This window comes from Marmota monax, unplaced genomic scaffold (assembly GCF_021218885.2).
Source record: "Marmota monax isolate L192 unplaced genomic scaffold, Marmota_monax_Labrador192_F-V1.1 WCK01_AAM20220418_F8-fsc00074, whole genome shotgun sequence".
Lineage (NCBI taxonomy): Eukaryota > Metazoa > Chordata > Mammalia > Rodentia > Sciuridae > Marmota > Marmota monax.
The window spans coordinates 2,351,370-2,371,012 of NW_026694232.1; the positions used below are offsets into that span (position 1 = coordinate 2,351,370).

The 19,643-nt window shown below is 34.3% G+C and overlaps 1 protein-coding gene across 8 annotated transcripts in view; it reads left to right on the plus strand.

Annotated features, from left to right (window-relative positions):
- Window positions 1-19,643, plus strand: part of Naaladl2 (N-acetylated alpha-linked acidic dipeptidase like 2) — a 1,254,678-nt gene that overhangs the window by 1,197,447 nt on the left and 37,588 nt on the right. For 7 of the 8 annotated variants that reach the window (XM_058586183.1, XM_058586185.1, XM_058586184.1 and 4 more), the window contains 2 exons: window positions 3,715-3,808; window positions 17,599-17,797. In XM_058586183.1, coding sequence (XP_058442166.1) covers window positions 3,715-3,808; window positions 17,599-17,797 — 293 coding nt within the window. The remainder of the gene's footprint in view (window positions 1-3,714; window positions 3,809-17,598; window positions 17,798-19,643) is intronic. The other variant, XM_058586187.1, reaches the window with a different exon arrangement.

Sequence of the window (19,643 nt, forward strand, 5' to 3'; positions counted from 1 at the left end):
AAGTCCAATATCAAGGTGCTAGCACCTGGTGAAGGCCTTTTTGCTGTCACAGCATGGTGGAAGACATCACACCACCACATTGTGAAAGAGCTGAATAGGGTGCAAGCTTGGGTCTCTTTCTCCTCTTACAGTCACTAATTTCATCACGGGGACCCATCCTCAGGAACTGATCTAATTGTCATGACTTCTCAAAGCACCCCCACCTCCATTCACATATGAATTGGAGACTGAGTTTCTCATACCTGTATTTGAAAGAAAATATCAAACACTACACATGGAGATCTAAATAACATAATCATTAAGGGGTTAAGATAAGATAGTATATAGTATAGATAACTGGCCAATATTACAAATATATATATAAATATATATTATATATATATTATATATAAATATATATTATATATATATATAAATATATATTTTATATATATATATATTAGAAAAGATGGTTGTATAGTAGAAAGAACAGTGGAGAAGAAGTAAAGGAGCCAGATCCACTGTATTTAACCACATAATCATTGCAGATGATTATGGAAAATTGTTTTGAAAGAAAATGGGGGACCACCAATACGTAAAGCTTTTGAAAACAACTGTGCCAGTATTACTTGAAAATCTTTATTACTAAATTGTCTTTGTTGTGAGATTAGAATACATAAAATTCCCGTGAATATACATTAAAATCGAATAATCCAAATCAACACATATTGTTTCTCTGTGATTAGCAAACATTTTTCCACCCTGGGGGGAAAAATGGTAACAGATTAGATGTTATTGATTTGTGAATGATAGTCAAACTGAGAAAATGTACTACAGTGTTGCTAAGTATAAACTTAGAAACTTTCATCTTCTGTTAGAAGATTCTCTACTGCTTTGGCCCATTTCATTTCCTATCATTGGTTTCATTGTGTGATGTGCTGTCCTCTGCACCACTCACACAAGATGTGTTTGCCATTAATACTGCAGCACTCTGAATAAACCCTGTAAGTGGGCTTTCGGAAAGCTACTGACAATGTGCATGAACTGAGAATTGTTGGCTTCGTGCTTTCAGTGAGTGAGAAGACAAATGCTCATCCATGTGCCACTGATGAATACTTCGCAGCTCTGTTTACCTCATATACAGAATTATAGTATGCAACAACCACATAATGAAAGGTTATAAACCAATGTTTGGATGAAAAAACAGAATGCGACGATTATGTAGTGGCAATGATTGTGAGGTGAAATATGGTAGTTGTAGTTTTTTACAAACAACCAGCTGAGGGACTTCTGCTGGATCCCACTATACATTTTATGCTACAGTAAAACCAACAGCATAGACCTTCAAATCAGTCAGACTTGGGGAATGACTTGAGAAAGTTACCTAATCTTTACAATCTTCAGTTTTATTTCTATGACATGAATGTAAAATGCTTGCCTTGCTGAGCTGTTGTGAAATTAAAGAATAATGATTGAAAATGTCTAAACTTTTGAAAAGTATCAGAGATATCTAGTATATGCTCAGTAAATTTTGATTATCAATATTTGGGTTTTGTTTTATTATTATTTTTCTATTAATTTATTTATTTACTTGGGATTGAACCCAGGGTTTCTACTGAGCTCTGTCCACAGCCCATTTTATATTTTTATTTTGAGACAGGGTTTCACTTAGGGTCTTGTTAAGTGGCTGAGGCCAGCTCTGAACTTGCAACAATCTTCCTACCTCAGCCTCCTGCATTGTTGATCTCAATGTTTTTAGCATAAGATATTAATTCTCTCATTACCGGCCTCTAAGATTGTCAGCATAATGCAATGAGATAAGTATAAAGCACTTGGAAAAGAATAAGGTCTTCCATAAACATAAGGGGAGGTTTCCCTGGTATGCCCAAGAAATACTGAATTCCAGAGTGAGTGAAGAAAGTGTGCAGCTTGGCTCATCTCTTCTCACATGGTGACAGGGGTGTACAAATTTCCCTCGTGCTTATGAAACTGCAAATAGGCTGATTTAGTCTAAGCATTTTATCATGGGCCAGGTGCCTAGGAAGTCCCACTTCTTATTGCCAGGTTCTTATTGAAAGAAATAGAAAGGTGGTTGGCTTAAATTCCAGCTATAGGAGCTGCCAAATGAATTTTAAAAAAAATAACAAAACAAGTCTCTCTAGCAGCACACAAGGTCGCCTTTCTCCTCCTTCCGCCTTCTTTCATTTTAATGTTCTGTAATGTGTGGTTTTCAGATTCCAAAAGTGTAAACAAAACTTGTCTGTTCTGTAGTTTCTATTATCCAGTGCAAATTGGAAAAGGAAACCATAATGCTTCTTAATCTTCTTTAAAAATTTCTTTTTACAAATAATTTATTTCCAAATATCAGTGTCCCTTACACAATTTGGATGGGGTGGGTGGAATAGAAAGAGGATTCCTATCAACCTATTGCAGACAATTCTCCTTGCCTGTAGCGCAGCATGATCCATGCCAGCAGTTTCCCAGAATATTTGTGATCACTATGCTGGGGAGAAAACTCTGCAAAGACATCCCAGTCATTGAGGATGTCTACTACATTTGCAGGGAAACATACCTCAAAGGAATGAAGGTGAATCAAAGGTGCTTCTTTCTTTTATTTGTTTCTAGAAAACACATTTTCCCAAATCAAATTGAATTATATTTTTATCATGATATGAATTTTACGAACAATTGAGAAATATAATTTTAAATGTTAAATGAAATTTGTTTCTTGTTGAATATGTATATATATATATATATATATATATATTTGAATTATAAAATTCTATTTTCCTTATAAGTTTATATCTTCTATGTGTTCCTTACTGTCTCAAGGTTGTGTGCTGATTTCCCTGTGTAGTTTCACAACACAATGTCTTCATTCACTACTCACATTTCATAGTACATTAATAATCTCAACACAAGTCATTCCCTGGGCGCTGGATTCAGAGTTTTAAAAGATATAGGGACATTTCTTAAGCATAGGTAAATATTAAATATCAGTTATTCGAGAGAGGGAGAGAGAACAATGACATTTGCTGCCAGCCTTGCAGTCCTTTGAGATGTGTGTTTGAGCACATATGACTTGTTGAGTCTATTAAACAGATCTGGTTCAGCTGTGGTGCATATGTTGGTTTTCAAATACAAGTTCAGATGGGTTGTTGGTAGAATATGCATGTACATGAACTCCAGATATGAGCTTTGGGAATGCCGTTTGAAATTTTATTCATTTTTAAAATTTAAATACTGATCTGAAAAATATATAAATAGATTTGGTTTTGACATTTGGAAACATGGTTAGGAAGAGTAAAACATTAAGGAAAATAGTCCCTAAAATATTAAAGGAATGCTTTATATTGAATTATATTTTAAATGAAATAAATTGAGCATTAATTCTGTCTGGAGTTTTAATTAGTCTGATAAGCAGACTGTGGATCTCAACTGTTCGTGTGATAGTGATCCAAACTATTGTATAAGGAATATATTAAATATTTTAAACCTGGTTAAGGATCCTTCAACTAGAGAAGATACTTCATAATAGTTTAGCTCAAAAAGAAAAGGAACAAACCGTTATGTTTATATAAAAGGGGGTTTAAGAAAATAGAGATTTTATAAAATTCTAATTTTCCTTCTGTGTTTTTATACTCTAGATGTATAAAATACATGAAATAATAATAATAAAAAACAAGCAAACTCTTAATTACCAAATGCTAATTATTTTTTTCTTTTCCATTTCAGCTCTCAGGAGAAGTGATTTTGCAAATTGCCAATGAACCAGTTCTGCCCTTTAATGCTCTTGATATAGCTTTAGAAGTTCAAAACAGCCTTAAAGGTAATTTTTCTTTAAATTATAATAATTTTAGAAAATGAAAAATTATTCAACTAATTTTCAACAAGGAATAAATGAAGTCACCTACTATCTCATTAGCTATGGCAATGGTGTCCCTCCCTTCCTATGGAGACTTATCATGAGAAGAGCCTGGAAGAATTTTAACTGATATGTCAACACAAATGAAATGTGCCTAGTGTGAACAGAAGAGTTTAAATCTTGGTCTCCCTGCTTTCTTTAATCAAAGAGATTTATAATTCTGTTTCTGTCATTATTTACCAGTTACATATGAGATAATATAGTTCAGAGATCTGATCTATTTTTTTTTTCAACATTGTGCCAAACACCTAGTCATTCCAAACAATGATGCCCCAGAAATTTCTCCTTTGGGATTGGTTTCTATGGAGTATGAGCCCCATTCCATTTGACTGAAATGTTGGCTCAGGTCAAAGATGATAAGGAGACATCCAGAGAAGTATTTCCACAGACTCAATTCAGTCCGTTCATGTTTGAATATGGATCTCTCTGCAGAATTCTGACCCCACCCTAATAATTACTCCCACTTCCTCTATTTCTGTATATGAATCTTTCCATTAGGTTCCTATTTCTCTTCATTAACCACACAACAAAGGGCAATATTATAATTAAAAATTTCACTCTTTGTCTTGAGTCACACATCTTCCTATCAGATCTTTAGTGAGTCATTTGTAGACAACTACTTCTCAATGCAAAAGCCAATATTCCAACTACAGTGCTTAAGTGGTTATCTCTGAAAAACAAATCATTCTAGAGTCAGAGATTTCCAGTAACTAGAAATTTAGTACTTTTTATTTTTTCCTTAACTACCTGGATTGCCATTTTACTCAGAAAATTCTCCAACAATTATTTTTTCCTTCAATAGTTCATAAAGATTCTTTACTAGAGTGGCTGAAAAACTATGACTTCAGGAGCAATAGAGCCATAGGTCTGTTTGTGTCCCTCATGGTCCTCATACTGCTCTGCATTTTGTATACTTAAGTCAGTCTTCATGTAGTGGTGTTCTTTCCTGCTTTTATCTGACAGTCTCCAGTGTGGATACCTATAGCAGTAACTCTATCTCCCACACTTCAGATTTGCTATCTAGAATATTTTGGGTTTAAAAACTGGATAGCTATGCATATGACATTTTGCAAAGTAAGAACAGAACAGGTATAAATAAGAGACCAAATAGTTCTGTGAATAATAACTTTTCTGCAAGAATATATTTTAGAACATCTATTTTATTTATTCTGTTGATTATTTCGCTTTTTCTTTGGTTTTCGTTTTCATCCTGTAGAAAATTGCAAATGATACTTTAAGCTTTCAGAGAATAAAAAGAGGAGGTCATTATTTACATTATGTAAATACCGTCCATCTAAAAAGGAGTAGCTATTATGCAGGTTAAGGAGACCCAAAGAGCAGACTTCAAAATGTTATCATATAATAGAATTATAAATGATAAAGTTGTTTTCTGAGTCTAAATTTTCTTTGATAAATGTATAATATCTTAGTAATAAAGACATGAAAAATTATATTTAAGAAAGGTTAAAGCAATAAAGCCAGCAAAAACAAAAGTATTAGCAATAGTATTTTAAATGCTAAATGCTATCATTTTTAAACAACTGAGTTTATTTCTAAAAATCTATAACTAGACCTAATATTTCACATTATAATTGCTATATGAACATTTTTGGTAAAGTAGGCTAATACTGAAGCTCAAAAAGGACCTATTGTTCATCATTAGAATTATATTATTAATTTAGTTTTTGGTTAAGGACCACTTTCAACATATGAATTATGATTTTTCATTTCATAAAGTTAAATATATACAGAGTTTTTTTTCATATAATCATTATGGACATCACAGGATCTCTTGAATTCCTTATTTATTAATTTAATAAAATAAAAACCAACTTAAAACAAAATACAGAAGCTAAATACAGCCAAAAAACAATTAAAATTCCCGCTTCAAAGAAACATGCATTCATATATAGATAGTTTTCTATAATAAAAAAAAGAGGCAGAATTTTTTTTAAAAAAAAAGCAAATTTGAAATTACCATTATGCTGAAATTTTGCCCTAATATCAATCAATATCTTTTGATCAAACTTGCATTTTCAAAATGAATGTTATACTAAAACTTAGCAGTTGTGTCACAGGAGAAAAGATGTCTTTGAAGAAAGGTTCAATGAGTTCCTGGAGAGAAGGGGAACTTGACTCAGGGAACAGGGAGTTCTTGGAATACCCTGATGGAAAAGAATTTCCACACAAGCCAGAGACATGGACAGAGATTTATTTAGGAAAGCAGGGGCACATTCAAAGGAGAATGTGGACCATCCCTAGAGGGAGAAAACAGAACCAGTTGGTACGGAGTGTTAGGGGCTGGACTAAAGTTGGACTCAGTGTGGAAGTACACAATTTCACGCCAGTTTTTCCTGGGCTTGCACATTGCCCTCTTATTTTTTGCAGGTGAAGACATTGGTTAAGGGTAAAGACAAAGGGTGTGGGTTGGGTTACTCAGAAGTGCAACAGTCATGGGCATTTCCTGCCACTCAATGAGTCTTGGTGTTTTCTGCCTTTTAGAGGTTTATGGATGTTTCCTTTGAGACAGTTTCTCTACTTTTATCTCCAAATCCCTATCTCATCTGTATCCAGAGTACCAAGGAGAGATCTAAATGGGGAGTGTCAATTTGGGAGATGTCCTAACTGAGTTGTTAAGAATTTGAATGAAGGTCTAAGATGTCTGTGGAATGCTTGGATTTAGAAATTGGGAGAAGAGGTACAATAAGAGGAGATCATGAAGGAATAACCAAAGAATAAGAGAAAAAAAAAGTGAACGTGAAATCCCAAAGCCCCATAATTAAAAAAAAAAAAAAGAAGAAGAAGAAGAAGAGGGAGTAATGGACCATGGAAGATGCTACTGATTGGCTAAATGATATGAAGTCAGAATTTACTACTGTATTTAGCAATTTGGAGGTCATTGGGGATATCAGAACAAGCAGACATTTTCATGCCTTTTTGTTGTTTTGGGTAGTGGTGGTGATGGTATAAGCAAAGCTTGATAAAAGGGATTCAATGGAGAATGGGTAGGAATAAATTGATGCAAGTGATGTAATTATTAAGAATTATAGAGCCAAGGAAGTTTATCAAATTTTCACTTTGATGACAATGATACAATGGGTAGGTAAAATTTGTTCAAACCAGAGAGAAAACGAGAATTTCTGGACTTATTTTCTTGAAAAGGGGAAGCATAAGTTTAAAGGACTTTGATTCAATTAAGAACTGTCTTAGTCCCTTTAGGGTGCTATAACAAAGTCCCTTAGATTTGGTAAATTATAACAGCAGAAATGTCATCACTCTCAGTTCTGGAGGCTGGAAGTCCAAGATGAAGGCAAAGCAATACAGGTATCATTTTGCTCTATAACCTCACCTGGCAGAAGAGGTGTGGTAGCTGTCTTTGGCTTCTCTTATAAGAGCATTAATCTTATTTTTGAGGGTTCTAGCCTCCCTCATGATCAAATCATTGTCCCAAACACGCAACCTCTTAAGATTGGGTGTTAGGATTTCAACATATGAACTCAGGGGGAACATAACCATTCAGCCCAAAGCAAGAACACAGTAGTACATCCACAGCCATGTGCAGAAACACAAAGCTTATTGTAGATGGTTTTATGGGGTGGGGGCAGCTCTTGCTAAGTCTCTACAGTCTAAAAGAGCAGTAAAATTGCTCTGTAAGGGAGTGGGAGAATAATGAACTATAAAAATGTGACAAGTTTATTGGGCACACTAAGGGTCCAGAAGAAATAGATATTTAAAGAAATATATAGCCAGGTGTGGTAGAGCATACCTGTAATCCTAGCTATTCAGAAGGCTGAGGCAGGAGGATGATCCATTGGAGGCCAGCCTAAGCAACTTAGCAAGGCCCTAAGAAACTTAATGAAACCCTCTCTCCATACAAAAAAACATTAAAAATGCTGGCAGGGATGTTGCTTGTTGGTAAAGTATCCTTGCAATCAATCCCCAGGACCAAAAATAAAACAAAACAAATCCCCCAAAGAAATCTGTAATCATAAATGTAATTCAGCATAAGTATACATTTCTTCTAGCCTTCAGATGAAGATGAAGGTGTAAAGGATAAAATATTTCTTTCTTAACTCATCACCATGTTGATAGTTGTTGAAAGACAGATTGACAAGAACAAAGCCAGCAGATTTATTTAATATAATAATATTATATTATTATATATTATATTAAATGACAGAAGAGCCTTCAGAAATGAAGGTCCAAAGAAAGAGGGAAATATTTATATTTTTAAGCTAATTTTAATGAAAAATAGACAGTTGTATAGGATCGTGATTGTAGTACAGAAAGTTATGGCCTCGTGGTAATGAACTGTGGGGGTGGGTGGTTACCAATGATCTGATCTGTTTGTTCAGATTATTCTCTGCATTCCTGTCTCTTCAGGGATAAGAATGTTTCTTCCTCCAGATACAGGCAAGGCATCTCCGATTGGAAAGTTTTACAACCTACTTCATAGGACGGTCAGAGAATTCTTTTATGGCCTGCTTCGGGGGAAAGTGGTAGGAGACGATCAGAGAGACCTTCTTGTTTTTGATATTTCCTCAAATGTCAAGGTGCCAAACTTTGGGATAATGTGTCCTGAAACCCATCATAGGCATAAAGCCAAGAGGTTTAGCTTTAACCAGGGTTTTTCTAAAAGGACAGTAAACTAGTTAGATCCAACTGAGACTGTATGCAAAGGAGTGTTTCTTGTGGTGTATCATAACAGGGTAGAATAAAGTGAGTCTATGCAGGAGTGAGGACAGGGAGGAGGAAGAAGAGCCCGTATCAGGTATTGGGCAATTCAAAGAACTGATTCTAGTAAGATAGGAAGGGTGGTCAGCAAATGGGACCCTGGAAAAGGAGAGTATGGATATTGGCAATGACAGCGTCGAGGCCAGCGTGGGACCATGGGAAATGTGGCAAGTGGTCGTGAAAGCTAAACTGGCTAATGCAAATGAAGACCAGAATATGTCAACATGGACATTGAAATTGCCAAGAATTAAGACAGAAGTGGTGGAAGAGGGAGCGACTGTGAGCAGTAACTTAGAAATGACTCAGAATATCCTCCCAGGGCCTGTGGTAGGAAGGGCATGGGAGAAATTGAGATCTGAGAGGACATTGTCAATAGGCAAAAGCCAGGTTTTGACCCAAACAAAAAAGTAAATATCCTGAGAAGAGGCCACGTTGATAAGCTTTTCTTCAGTAGTTATATTCAAGAACATGTCATTATGGGAGGAAAAAGACAAAACTAAAAAGCAAGACTTCAGTTTTTCTCCAAAGATTCCCTCCCCAGGTCCGGCACTGCTTTGTACAGATGAGGCTCTGCCTGAAATGCACGTTCTGGGTTGGATGAGCAGGAGCCCTTTGGCTTCTTGCTGTTTTAACAGACTGCTTCTGCTGCAGGTGAAGAGCTCTTCCTTTGGTTCCTTCTGTGTTTTGTTTTCTTTTGATGTGAAATTCCTTGGGTCTCTCTGTCACTTTCACTCAGAAAATGTGGCCAGTCTTTGAGATGCACCCATCTTAAAAAATAAAAGCAAACTGAAACAAAATGAAATAGATAATAGGTTCAAAAAATTCCTTTTACCATGTCCTGGATATGAATGAATATTTGATCAAAGTCATATGGCTTATCCCCTTTAAAGGATACATTTTTTTAGTTTATCACTACCGAATTAAAATTATCATGGTCAAACATTACTTAAATGTTAGATAAATTGTAGGCACCTGTTCTATTTTTATTATATTGGTAATGACTTTGTTTCTAAAATAGAATACTTTAAAGTACTAATTGTGAATAATGGACAGGATTTACCAACACCTAAATTAATATTTCATTTTTGTCTACAATGATAGATAATGTCATTATCTAAAAAGAGTTTTCATATTGTGTTAACTGGAATATAATTTTACTGCTTAATACAAACTTAAGTTGTTGATATATTTTTTAGTTTGTTATGACAGTTAGCAGTGATTAGTCTTAAGTTGTAAATTACAGTAGGAAAAAAAAAAGTGACCTTGAAGGGCTGAACTATGAAATACTGTTTCTCCTTCCTGCAAAGAGTATAAGTATGAAGGTCTCTGAAACCCAATTGCATTTTCAACAGTGTAATTTTTAGCCCTTGACAACCGGCCATCTTGTTTATTTATTACACTAGTTTACAGTAGCAGCAGACCATTCTCCACTGCTCTCACAACCACCCGAAAGAAGGATAATTTACCAGTGAATAATTTGTTTGAGTTGATTTATTGTGTCATTCTTGGAAGCTCATTTTGACGAGTGACCTTGGCTCTTAATATTTGGTCAATGCCAAACACATAATATAAAATGAATATTTATATGGGTTTATGAAGATAGAGAATAAATAGTAACTGAAAAGGTAACTGACACACTTCAGATATATTTGTGACAAAGAAAAGTTTGCACAGAAATGCACTGGGACTGGTTTGTGGGGTCAGAGGGAAGCATCAAGAAAAAAATTAAAGTATAACCATACCCTCGAACCTGAAGCAGACTAAGAAGTGATCTTAGTTCACTATTTCCCACTTTCTCTGCTTTTTAAGCAAAAACCAACACTTTAGATAATAACTGTAGAGTTCTGATGCTTTTTGTTTAATATTTGCTATTTTTCTTTTTCAAAATTCTGAATGTTAATTATTTAGCATTATTATAAAAATGTATATGACCAAATAAAGGAAAATAAATTTTTATTTGATCTAACTCTGTATACATTTACTTAGTGCAAGCCAGACTTAGCAAGAAACATAATTTTGAATTCTATGGCTTGTTGCCACCTCCTGATTCTCTCACTAAATGTAAAATAGTTATTGGCAGCATTTCCTCCTGTTCTTTGAATAACTTACAATGCTGATTTGATCTGATTTTTTCTTTTTTTATTATCTCTGATAGTTCATTAATGCCAATAACTTTATTTTAGAAGGGACATATTTCAAAGTGATCCTACCACTAAGACAAGCATTTTGTGTCTGTTTGTAGTTTCAACTTTTAAGTGTCACTGTTAACTCCTACAATCACAAGTGATATAGACACATCTACTGTATTTAATCTTCTTTTTGAGTAATATAGAATGAATTTCCCAACTGGTAAAACAAAGTTCTATGCTATACAAATTGCATGTCTCCAATCTTGGTTTTAATTACCACAAATTCCAACTCTACACAGTCCTATGGATAGTGAGGGATCTGTACACTGCTTACCTTGTGCTCTGAACTCCCTAAGAAGCCCAAGGCACTCTGTTAGAAATCCAAACAACTTCAAGAAAGACTTTGTTCCCATGGGAATTCTGAATCCTGCTAGATGGGTAGCCATTGGGACCAGAACTGGCATTTTGAAAACTGACCTTCTTAGGTCACAAGTATTTCAAAGCATTCTCTGAGAAGTATCTTAACTTTCTTGCTTGGATTAATGAAGAAATCTGATAAAGTATTTCTAACAACAAATTTAGTCTTGATGTTCAATATAATTTTGTATGAATTCTAACTGTACAGCTCTATTAAGAATTGTATTGCCTTTGTTGGTAATCCACACCTAATTTAGAAAAAAGGACTTGAGACTATTGGATCTGTAAGAGAATCTGTTTTTTATCCACATTGTCTATATTTGCATCTGGAAGGAAGTTTTTCTTCAACACCATTTCTCATATTTTTATCACATACCATCCCTTAATTATTATTCTAGGATCCCTGTTCCTTTTGTTCTCCTTGGAACCTACTTCTTTTATTTATCTTCTGTCTCACAGTCAGCTTCTCTTTGTGGTCATCCTTTACTTACCTGCTCACTCAAGTTTGCTTTTCATTTTTAGTTGCTTATATGTGACAGTATGGGGATCGAAAGCTGCTAGTGAGTTATCATTTTTTGTACTCTTACATTATAGTAATGGTCTGTTGTTTGATGACTTTTCTCTCTAAATGTATTTTTAGGATAAATTTCTTTGCCCATGACAGTATAGAACCATAATCCATTATTCTACGTACGCTGTCTCCCTGGCAACACTTTTAAAGTTATTTCTATAAAAAATATTTTTGCACAAGGTCCTGGGTTTGATCCCTAGCAAGAAAATAACAACAACAACAAAAAAAAAAACCAACCTTTTTATCTTGGCTTGTAATAGAACATAAATACCCTTGCCCTCATTTTGATTAATTTTGTTTCAGCTCCTTTTTTTTTTTTTTTTTGGTCTTTTTCTATTTCCTGGTTTAGCCAATACATAATTAAACTCACATATATTATTAAACATACAATTCCAGATTTCTGCTGCAGGAGGATAATGGTAAGAATAAACTACACATAAATGTAATTCATAAGAATGTTTTGGCTCATTCTTCTAAAGCAGCCAATAACTAGATCATTTAATCACAAATAAATCACAGTGACATCTATGAATGATAGAAAGAGCCCAAATTTCACTTTCTGCACCAGGCTGACAGACTGGTAGAACCCGTGTCATGCAGTATATTGAAATCTTGCTAAATTTTCATTTGCTGGGGCCATCTAGATTTTTGGAAAATCTTAAAAATTTAGAAATATTTTTTGTCACTTTGTTAAAAAGAAAGTGGCTACCTGAATTCTTCTAAACCTGCTGATCTGGCATTTTTGCAAAAAGCATTTCTATTGTATTGTTTAGCCAAATTATCCATTGTCTTCTGTATATAATATCCTGTATATACATGCATTATAAAATCAGTGTTAGATTCTATGAGTATCAATACTCCACCAGCTGACATATTTCAGGCTTTACCTGAGTTTTGCTTGTATAACATCTTTTATTAACCAGCCAAGGTGATACAGTGTGATTCATACTAAAGAAGGCAGCATGAAGAATAGAAAAATGTAGAAAAATGAAGGATTGTTGATTCCACTGGCTGAAATCATATTGGCAATTTTTTCTCTTCTCTTTAGTGATGCCACAAGATATTTTGAAGATGATATTAAATAACATACATTTTCCTCCCCAAATAATCTCCTATTCTGCTTTTAACCACCATATTATGTGCAACATAAATCATAATTTTTCTTGTCACTATAAATCAGTGAAGTCTAAGCTGTGATTGTGCAATTGTTAGCACCTTTAAAACTGTGATAAGCTCATCCATAGAAGAATAGGTACTGTGAAATACTTTAAAGAAAAAGGCTGTGTTTGTTTGATATAAAAATGCAGTTTTAGGGTATGACCAGTACATTTCACTCTTAATTTAAAATGAAATCGAGTGGATTTTTAAAACTACAGCCACAAAATAGAACCAAAAGATAGAGAAATAGAAATAAACTAAAATCCAAAACTTTTGGAGTATAAAGCCCTGAAGAGACCATAATAATAGACAGTAAAATCACTCTTTAAAATAGGACTGGTATAAATTTGTCAGAAGTTGTAAAACAGACATAATACACAGGAGTTTATGCCAATGAAACTCATCACACAGTGAAGTGTTTCAGATGAGAGTTGGTGCCTACGGGGCCCAGACCCTGGCAGGTGGGAACCTGGGTGACTCAGTGGATGCAGTCAGCCCTGCAGGTAAAGGTCTTATCCGGAAGTCATATGTGGATAGGAAGTTGCTGATCTACACTTGAAAGATACTTTGGGAGTACCTTCTGAGTCAAGGGAAGCACCTAGGCTATACTATCAAGGTCACTTTACAAAGCTTCTGGCATTGTGACATTTCCACCTCACTCTAGCTCAGAACTGAGCTAGGGATTAAGTCCAATTTATAAATTAAGAAACTGAGCCTCAGAGAGACATTGTGTCTTGGCCAGATGTATACATTTAGTAAGTCCTAGGTTAGGCCTGAATCTGCCTTTCCTACTGTACCTTGCTGCCTCATGAACCACACTGTCTTGAGGGGACGATCTGCAGTAATCATAAAAGTTGGCTGGAAGGCAGAGGATTCCCTGATTTGTTTCCTCCAATACACCTTTAGGTCTTTTCTGAGTTGACCTGTTCAGATATCAAAATCCATCTCAGTGTCCATTGTCTCTTTTATAATATCCACCTCCATTCTCTCCATAATAAGCTATGAAAGGAAAGTTTTATGTAAGAATTAGATCCATCCACTAGAAGGGTGAAGACTGAGGGAAGAAAGTAAGATATGAATATTGTTGTTTACAGATAAAACAACCTCTTTCCAATGCTTCAGTGTAGATAAAATCCTAGAACTTTTAAGAGCTCGTCTTAAAAGTTTGATGTTTAGGTAAATTCATGATCCCAACACTCTAGATTCACTCCTTTACTGTGTTTAGTGGAACCATCATTTTCCCCAAATATACTGAAGGACAGTATTTGAGTAATTTATTCAAGACTGCACTGATACAAATTATGTTCACTGGCCTCTTTTTATCTGTCTTTGAACATTAAGTGCTTAGTGTTTAGAATCCATACATATAACTTAAAAATAACCCTGTCTAGGACAAATCTCTAGTTTCCACTTCAATTTCTTTGGTCGAATGGACTTATTGTTTTATTAAACTTAAACTTTTAATAGCCTCTTCAATTCTGTGAATTCAACATTCACTATGCCTTAAGTGAAATTTTACATGTTAGTTTTTATAGCTTATTTGTAAGGAATATTTTAATTCAATTTAGTTTAATTTTTCATTACCTTAAATTACCTCTTCTCTTTTAAGTTTCTTTTCTTTTCCAACAATTGATTTGTTGGAGGAAAGTAAATTAAATAGTATTTATTGTTGCTCATTATGCACCAAACATCCCCCTTGAATGATTTTGTGGACATGGTTTAACATAATAATATATCTCAAAGAAGGCATTATCTTATAATTCAACATTCTGTCAACAAAATTTTTAATAAATAACTACCATAGAACAGTTATTATGCAAGCATCTGAAAATGCAAAGACAAAACATTTGCTGACCATGTGTGATTCTTTTCAATCAAGAAAACAAGAGAGACAAGGCAAATGAGGATAAAAATATTGCAAATGCTTTGATGCTATGATAAAAGTACACAGTGCAATCACTTGTTGGTTGAATGAAATTCCTGGTACAGTTTCAGTGTCAGGGAAATGACAGTGCATCAGACAGCAATGTCTTCCCTCACAAATTGGACATTCTACTGCAGGTCCCAAGGGGCACAAAAGATCAGTCCTTCTGGATCACCAAAGCTCCAGTGAAGAAGGGGGCATTTCTTTCTGGGTCCTGTTTAAAGGAGAAAAAAAAAAGCAAGCTCTAATTGCCAGAGAAATGGATACTAGGAATTATGTGGAGAATTATTTATATATCAGAATGATTGAGGGAACATGGAAAGCAGAGATGCTTTTTAATTTGTAACCTTGAACCCTTGAGGCAATGCATACTGTACCTGTGTGTGGCAGGTTTCTATGTCAGGGTTCTTTCTGGAACTAGCTAGTTCCTGAAGCTGTCAATTTTCTAAATCTGCTCCACCATGAAAGATAAATTCATTTAAAGCTAAATAAGGTAGAATGGTACAATTTGTCTCACTTGATTCAGTAGTAATGCCTTCAATTCTGTAGAGTATGTTAGATCAGAACAGATTTTTCTTTCTTAAATGGAAGACTCTCAAGGATGTCGAAGTTGTTTTTTCTGTTGTTCAGTCTTTCAATTCCAGTGTACTCCGAATGTGAGTCATTCATCTTATGCATTCCTTGTACAGATACTCCCTCTAAGTTCGCTATATATTAACTTTGGTGAATCATTATAACTTAAGAAAAATCTTCATAAAATAACTCTGAGCAACATATTTGGGATTACACTTGCACAATCAATAAAAATACTTGCTCCAGCAACCTCAAGTTTTGTTGTAAAATCAAACAAGATAATGAATGTGAAATGTATTTTAAGAATATCAAAGGCCAAAACTTTGTGGACTCCTACAAGTGACTTTACTCATATTAATTTCAGTAAACAGGGAGTTACATATTAGCTTCAGGTATCCTTTTTTTCTTCTACCAAAGTCTTTTACTAGGTTTGTGCATATATAATAAAAACAATTATTATATTTTCTGAAAATGCTCCTTATACCACAGCCTGTGTATCTTATCTCATTGTATCCTTTACAAAATGATTATATATTTACAAAATTTTATTTTATTATTAGACTTTTTCTAAACATGCTTTATTGGATTTGTTTAGTAAACAATTATTGAGTGTCAGTACTCCACTGGACTCTAAAGAAATTGACAGTCCCCATTAAATTTAAATGAAAAATAATAAAGATTATTTTGTCAGAGGTTGGTTATTCTATGATTCACCTATTTCATGCATCAGTGCTACTTCTAAACTTATTTTCCTTTTCTTAACCTATTATTACCTTTCTGCAGTATTTCTTAAATTTTAAGGTGCATAATAGGAGTAACGTATTGAAATGGAGATTCCCAGGCTGTACCCCTAGAAAGATTAAGCAGACCTGAGGATCTGCATTTTCATGAAGTGTTTGGGGAGCTGGTGATCTCTTGGATTTCACTTGGAAAGAGTACTTACATGATGTGTCCTTTTGATCCAGGACTCTCCCTAATGAAGGCAACATCAGACCTCCTCAAATCCCTCCATCTGCCTGTCTCACTGTCACACTCTCAGACTGCCAACTTAGATTTTTCGGTCTGTATTCATTCATCACCCTGCCTTGAAATAATCCTCTGTTGTGATGTGCTGACCTTGTTGGAGTCACTTGTACCCGAGTCTCCTGAGAATGACACCACCTTTTGTTTCACTTAAAAACTAAGTGATATGGTGGAATGTCTGGAAGAGAATGAAGGAATGCCCCTGACAAAAGAAAGAGATTTAAAGGATGTCTCAATACAAATCAGCTGGGAACTGCTTGCCTGTAGGGAAAATCCTTTATATTTATTAATTATTGAATCTTCATAACAAATCTAAAAGTAGGTTCTATCATTACTTTCATTTTATAATTAAAGACAGTGAGGCTCAGTAACTTTATCGATATCACTCAAATAGTATAGGGTGAAGAAGGAGTGTCAGGTGGACTGTCTCCAGGGTTCAGGGTCCATTACAGTTATATTGCTACTTTTCTCTTAATCAAAGGAGTGACTTGTGTACCTCTTGTAATCACCATTAGCATAAGAATAACTTTCAGTAATTTGCAAAACAAGTAAAAGAAATCAAAACAATTCTCAAAAGCAAATCAAAACAAAACTGACACTATACTGGGATAGTTTCTCTTAATAGAGAATACTCCATGGTAAGTGTAAATACTTGAATCAGAAAAACTGGGCTTCTAATTCTGGACTGTTACTACCTTACTTGATGACCTATGAAATTTGCTTACCTTACTTCATTCTCAGGTTCTAATAAGATGAATTGACAATGCAAGGTTTGGTAAATATTAAATAAAATAATTAAGTAAGTGCTCAAGGTAATGTCTGTAATATAGCAATCTCTCCACAATCAGTATCTATTGACTGCTACTATGACTGGTAGTAATAACCTTAATTTAGTAGACTATGAAAACTAGGTTAGACAACACTTTTGGCAAAATGAATACGTTATCAAAGTTTAATTGATGTGGAATCTTTTCCTTGTGATAGGCAAAATTCAAATACCTACATTCCTTTTTATGAAGTGACAGGAAAAAAAAAGTGAACTGTCACAGACAATACACTTCATCTTGGTGGTCTGCCTAGTTTACAACTTAGAGTCACAATGGCAGAAGTTGACTTTGCTCCTTTGAGTATGTCTCTTCTGAGATGGCTCATTTATCTTCCACAGGTGATCATCCCAATGCTCAGCACCTGCTAGCCTTGGCATCAGGACTGCGGGAGAGTGCTGAACTCTTTCAGTCAGATGAAATGCGACCTGCTAATGATCCCAAGGAGAGAGCTCCTGTCCGTGTTCGGATGTTGAATGACATCCTCCAAGACATGGAGAAGAGCTTCCTGGTGCAGCAGGTGCCACCGGGTTTTTATAGGTAGGATATTTATTTCCAAATGTATTTATTTATTGATTTTTGCCCTAGATTAAGTTGTTTTAATTTTTAAAATATGTATTTTCTGTGAACACGACACTTAAAAAAAACTATGAGGCCATAACATCTACAATTTGAAGGCTATCCCTCTGCCAAAGAAAAGTTCAAATGTAAAAATAGAAAATTAAGAAAACTTACTTTAACAGTAACCATATAGAAAATAACTAAGAATATTTTTACATTAATTTCAGCATCAGTCAAATGTGATATGGCTACTGAAAAAAGCAAACAGAATTAAAGCTCTGTGGATATTACATCCTAGTCTGGATGCCTTAAGCATCTGAATATTTGGGTAACACAAGGTTTTTAGGATGTTGGCTTTTAGGACAAAAGTTCTGTGATCCAACAAGCATTTAAGCTCTCTCCACATCTTAACTTCTATGTCTATAAAGTGAGACAGTAAAATGAAATCCTTTTATTGAAAAAAAAGCTTTTCATATTTCTGGTGTTTGATAATTTCTCTTTATGATTTTAAACTCAAATTTACATTTAAAATTCATAGTTATATAATATCCTTTTTTAAAAAAATGTAGGTACTAGGGATTAAACCCTATGTCCCCAGTCCTTTTAATCTTTTTTTTTTTTTTTTTTTTTTTTTTTTTTTTTTTTTACATTTTAAGGCAGAGTTTCACTAAGCTGCTTAGGGCCTCGCTAAATTTTTGAGGCTAACCTCAAACTTGAGATCTTCTTGCCTCAGCCTCTTGAGCTGCTGGAATTACAGGTATCTACCACCATGCCCAGCCTTTATATAATGTCTTCTAACACTATGACCCAGTAAGACTTTGGAAAATAGTCACTTATTAAAATACTTTAAAGGAACCGTATGCTCCATGCATTCTTTAAAAGCATCAGAGATGTAGCATTCACCTCGTTAAAAACACCTGTTTTTTTTTTTAAACAGGTTCTTCTAGTGCAGGATTGGGAAACAGAAAGAACAACGTAATTAAATAAAATGCAGTGATGGTAGATGTAATAAGAACTAAAGAGAAAAATCAAACCACATTAAATCCAGCTTTATTAAAAAGTCCTTAGCAGATTAGGCACGTTATGTTTTGGGATACATTTAGTAATTTTTTTCTATTTTCTTAATTTATTAAGAAAAATTTAGAGGCTAATAAAAATCATACAAGATGAGTATATTTGATATATGACAAAATAGTAAACTCTCCTCATTTGTTTTTCCTGGCACCTGCACTAGATATAAAAGACAGCTCTATAAACTAAGTTTTCCATCTAGTAAATTGTTTACCCCTTCAATAACATGTATGGACTTAATTTACTTTATCATGTATTTTTTCATAGAAAAGTAAGTATTTGCTGCCCCTGAGTTAATAATGAGTAAACAAATGGTATTGTTTTTTTCTGTGAGTAATATTATAACAGAGTACATTTTATCCCAGCTGTACAGGCCTTGAAATGTTGATTATGAAATGTCCTGATTCATATAACAAACTTTAGGGATGAAAACTTATGGTGAAATATTTTGATATTGTGCTAAACTTTTGCTACTGTTTTTAAAGGGATACATATCTGACATTCTTTTCCTGAGTTCAAATGCTAGATCATATGATCAACTGATATTTAGCTTCATAAGAAAACTGTCCAATTTCTTCCCAAGTGGCTCTACCATTTTACATTCTCATCAGTAATAAATGACACTTTTGGTTGCTCCACATTCTCACCAAAATTTGGTATTGACAGTGGTTTGGGAATGCACTATTTTAATAGGTGTATATTGGTCTGTTCTTTTGAACTTACAGTTCTCTATGACACATGATTTGCAGCATCT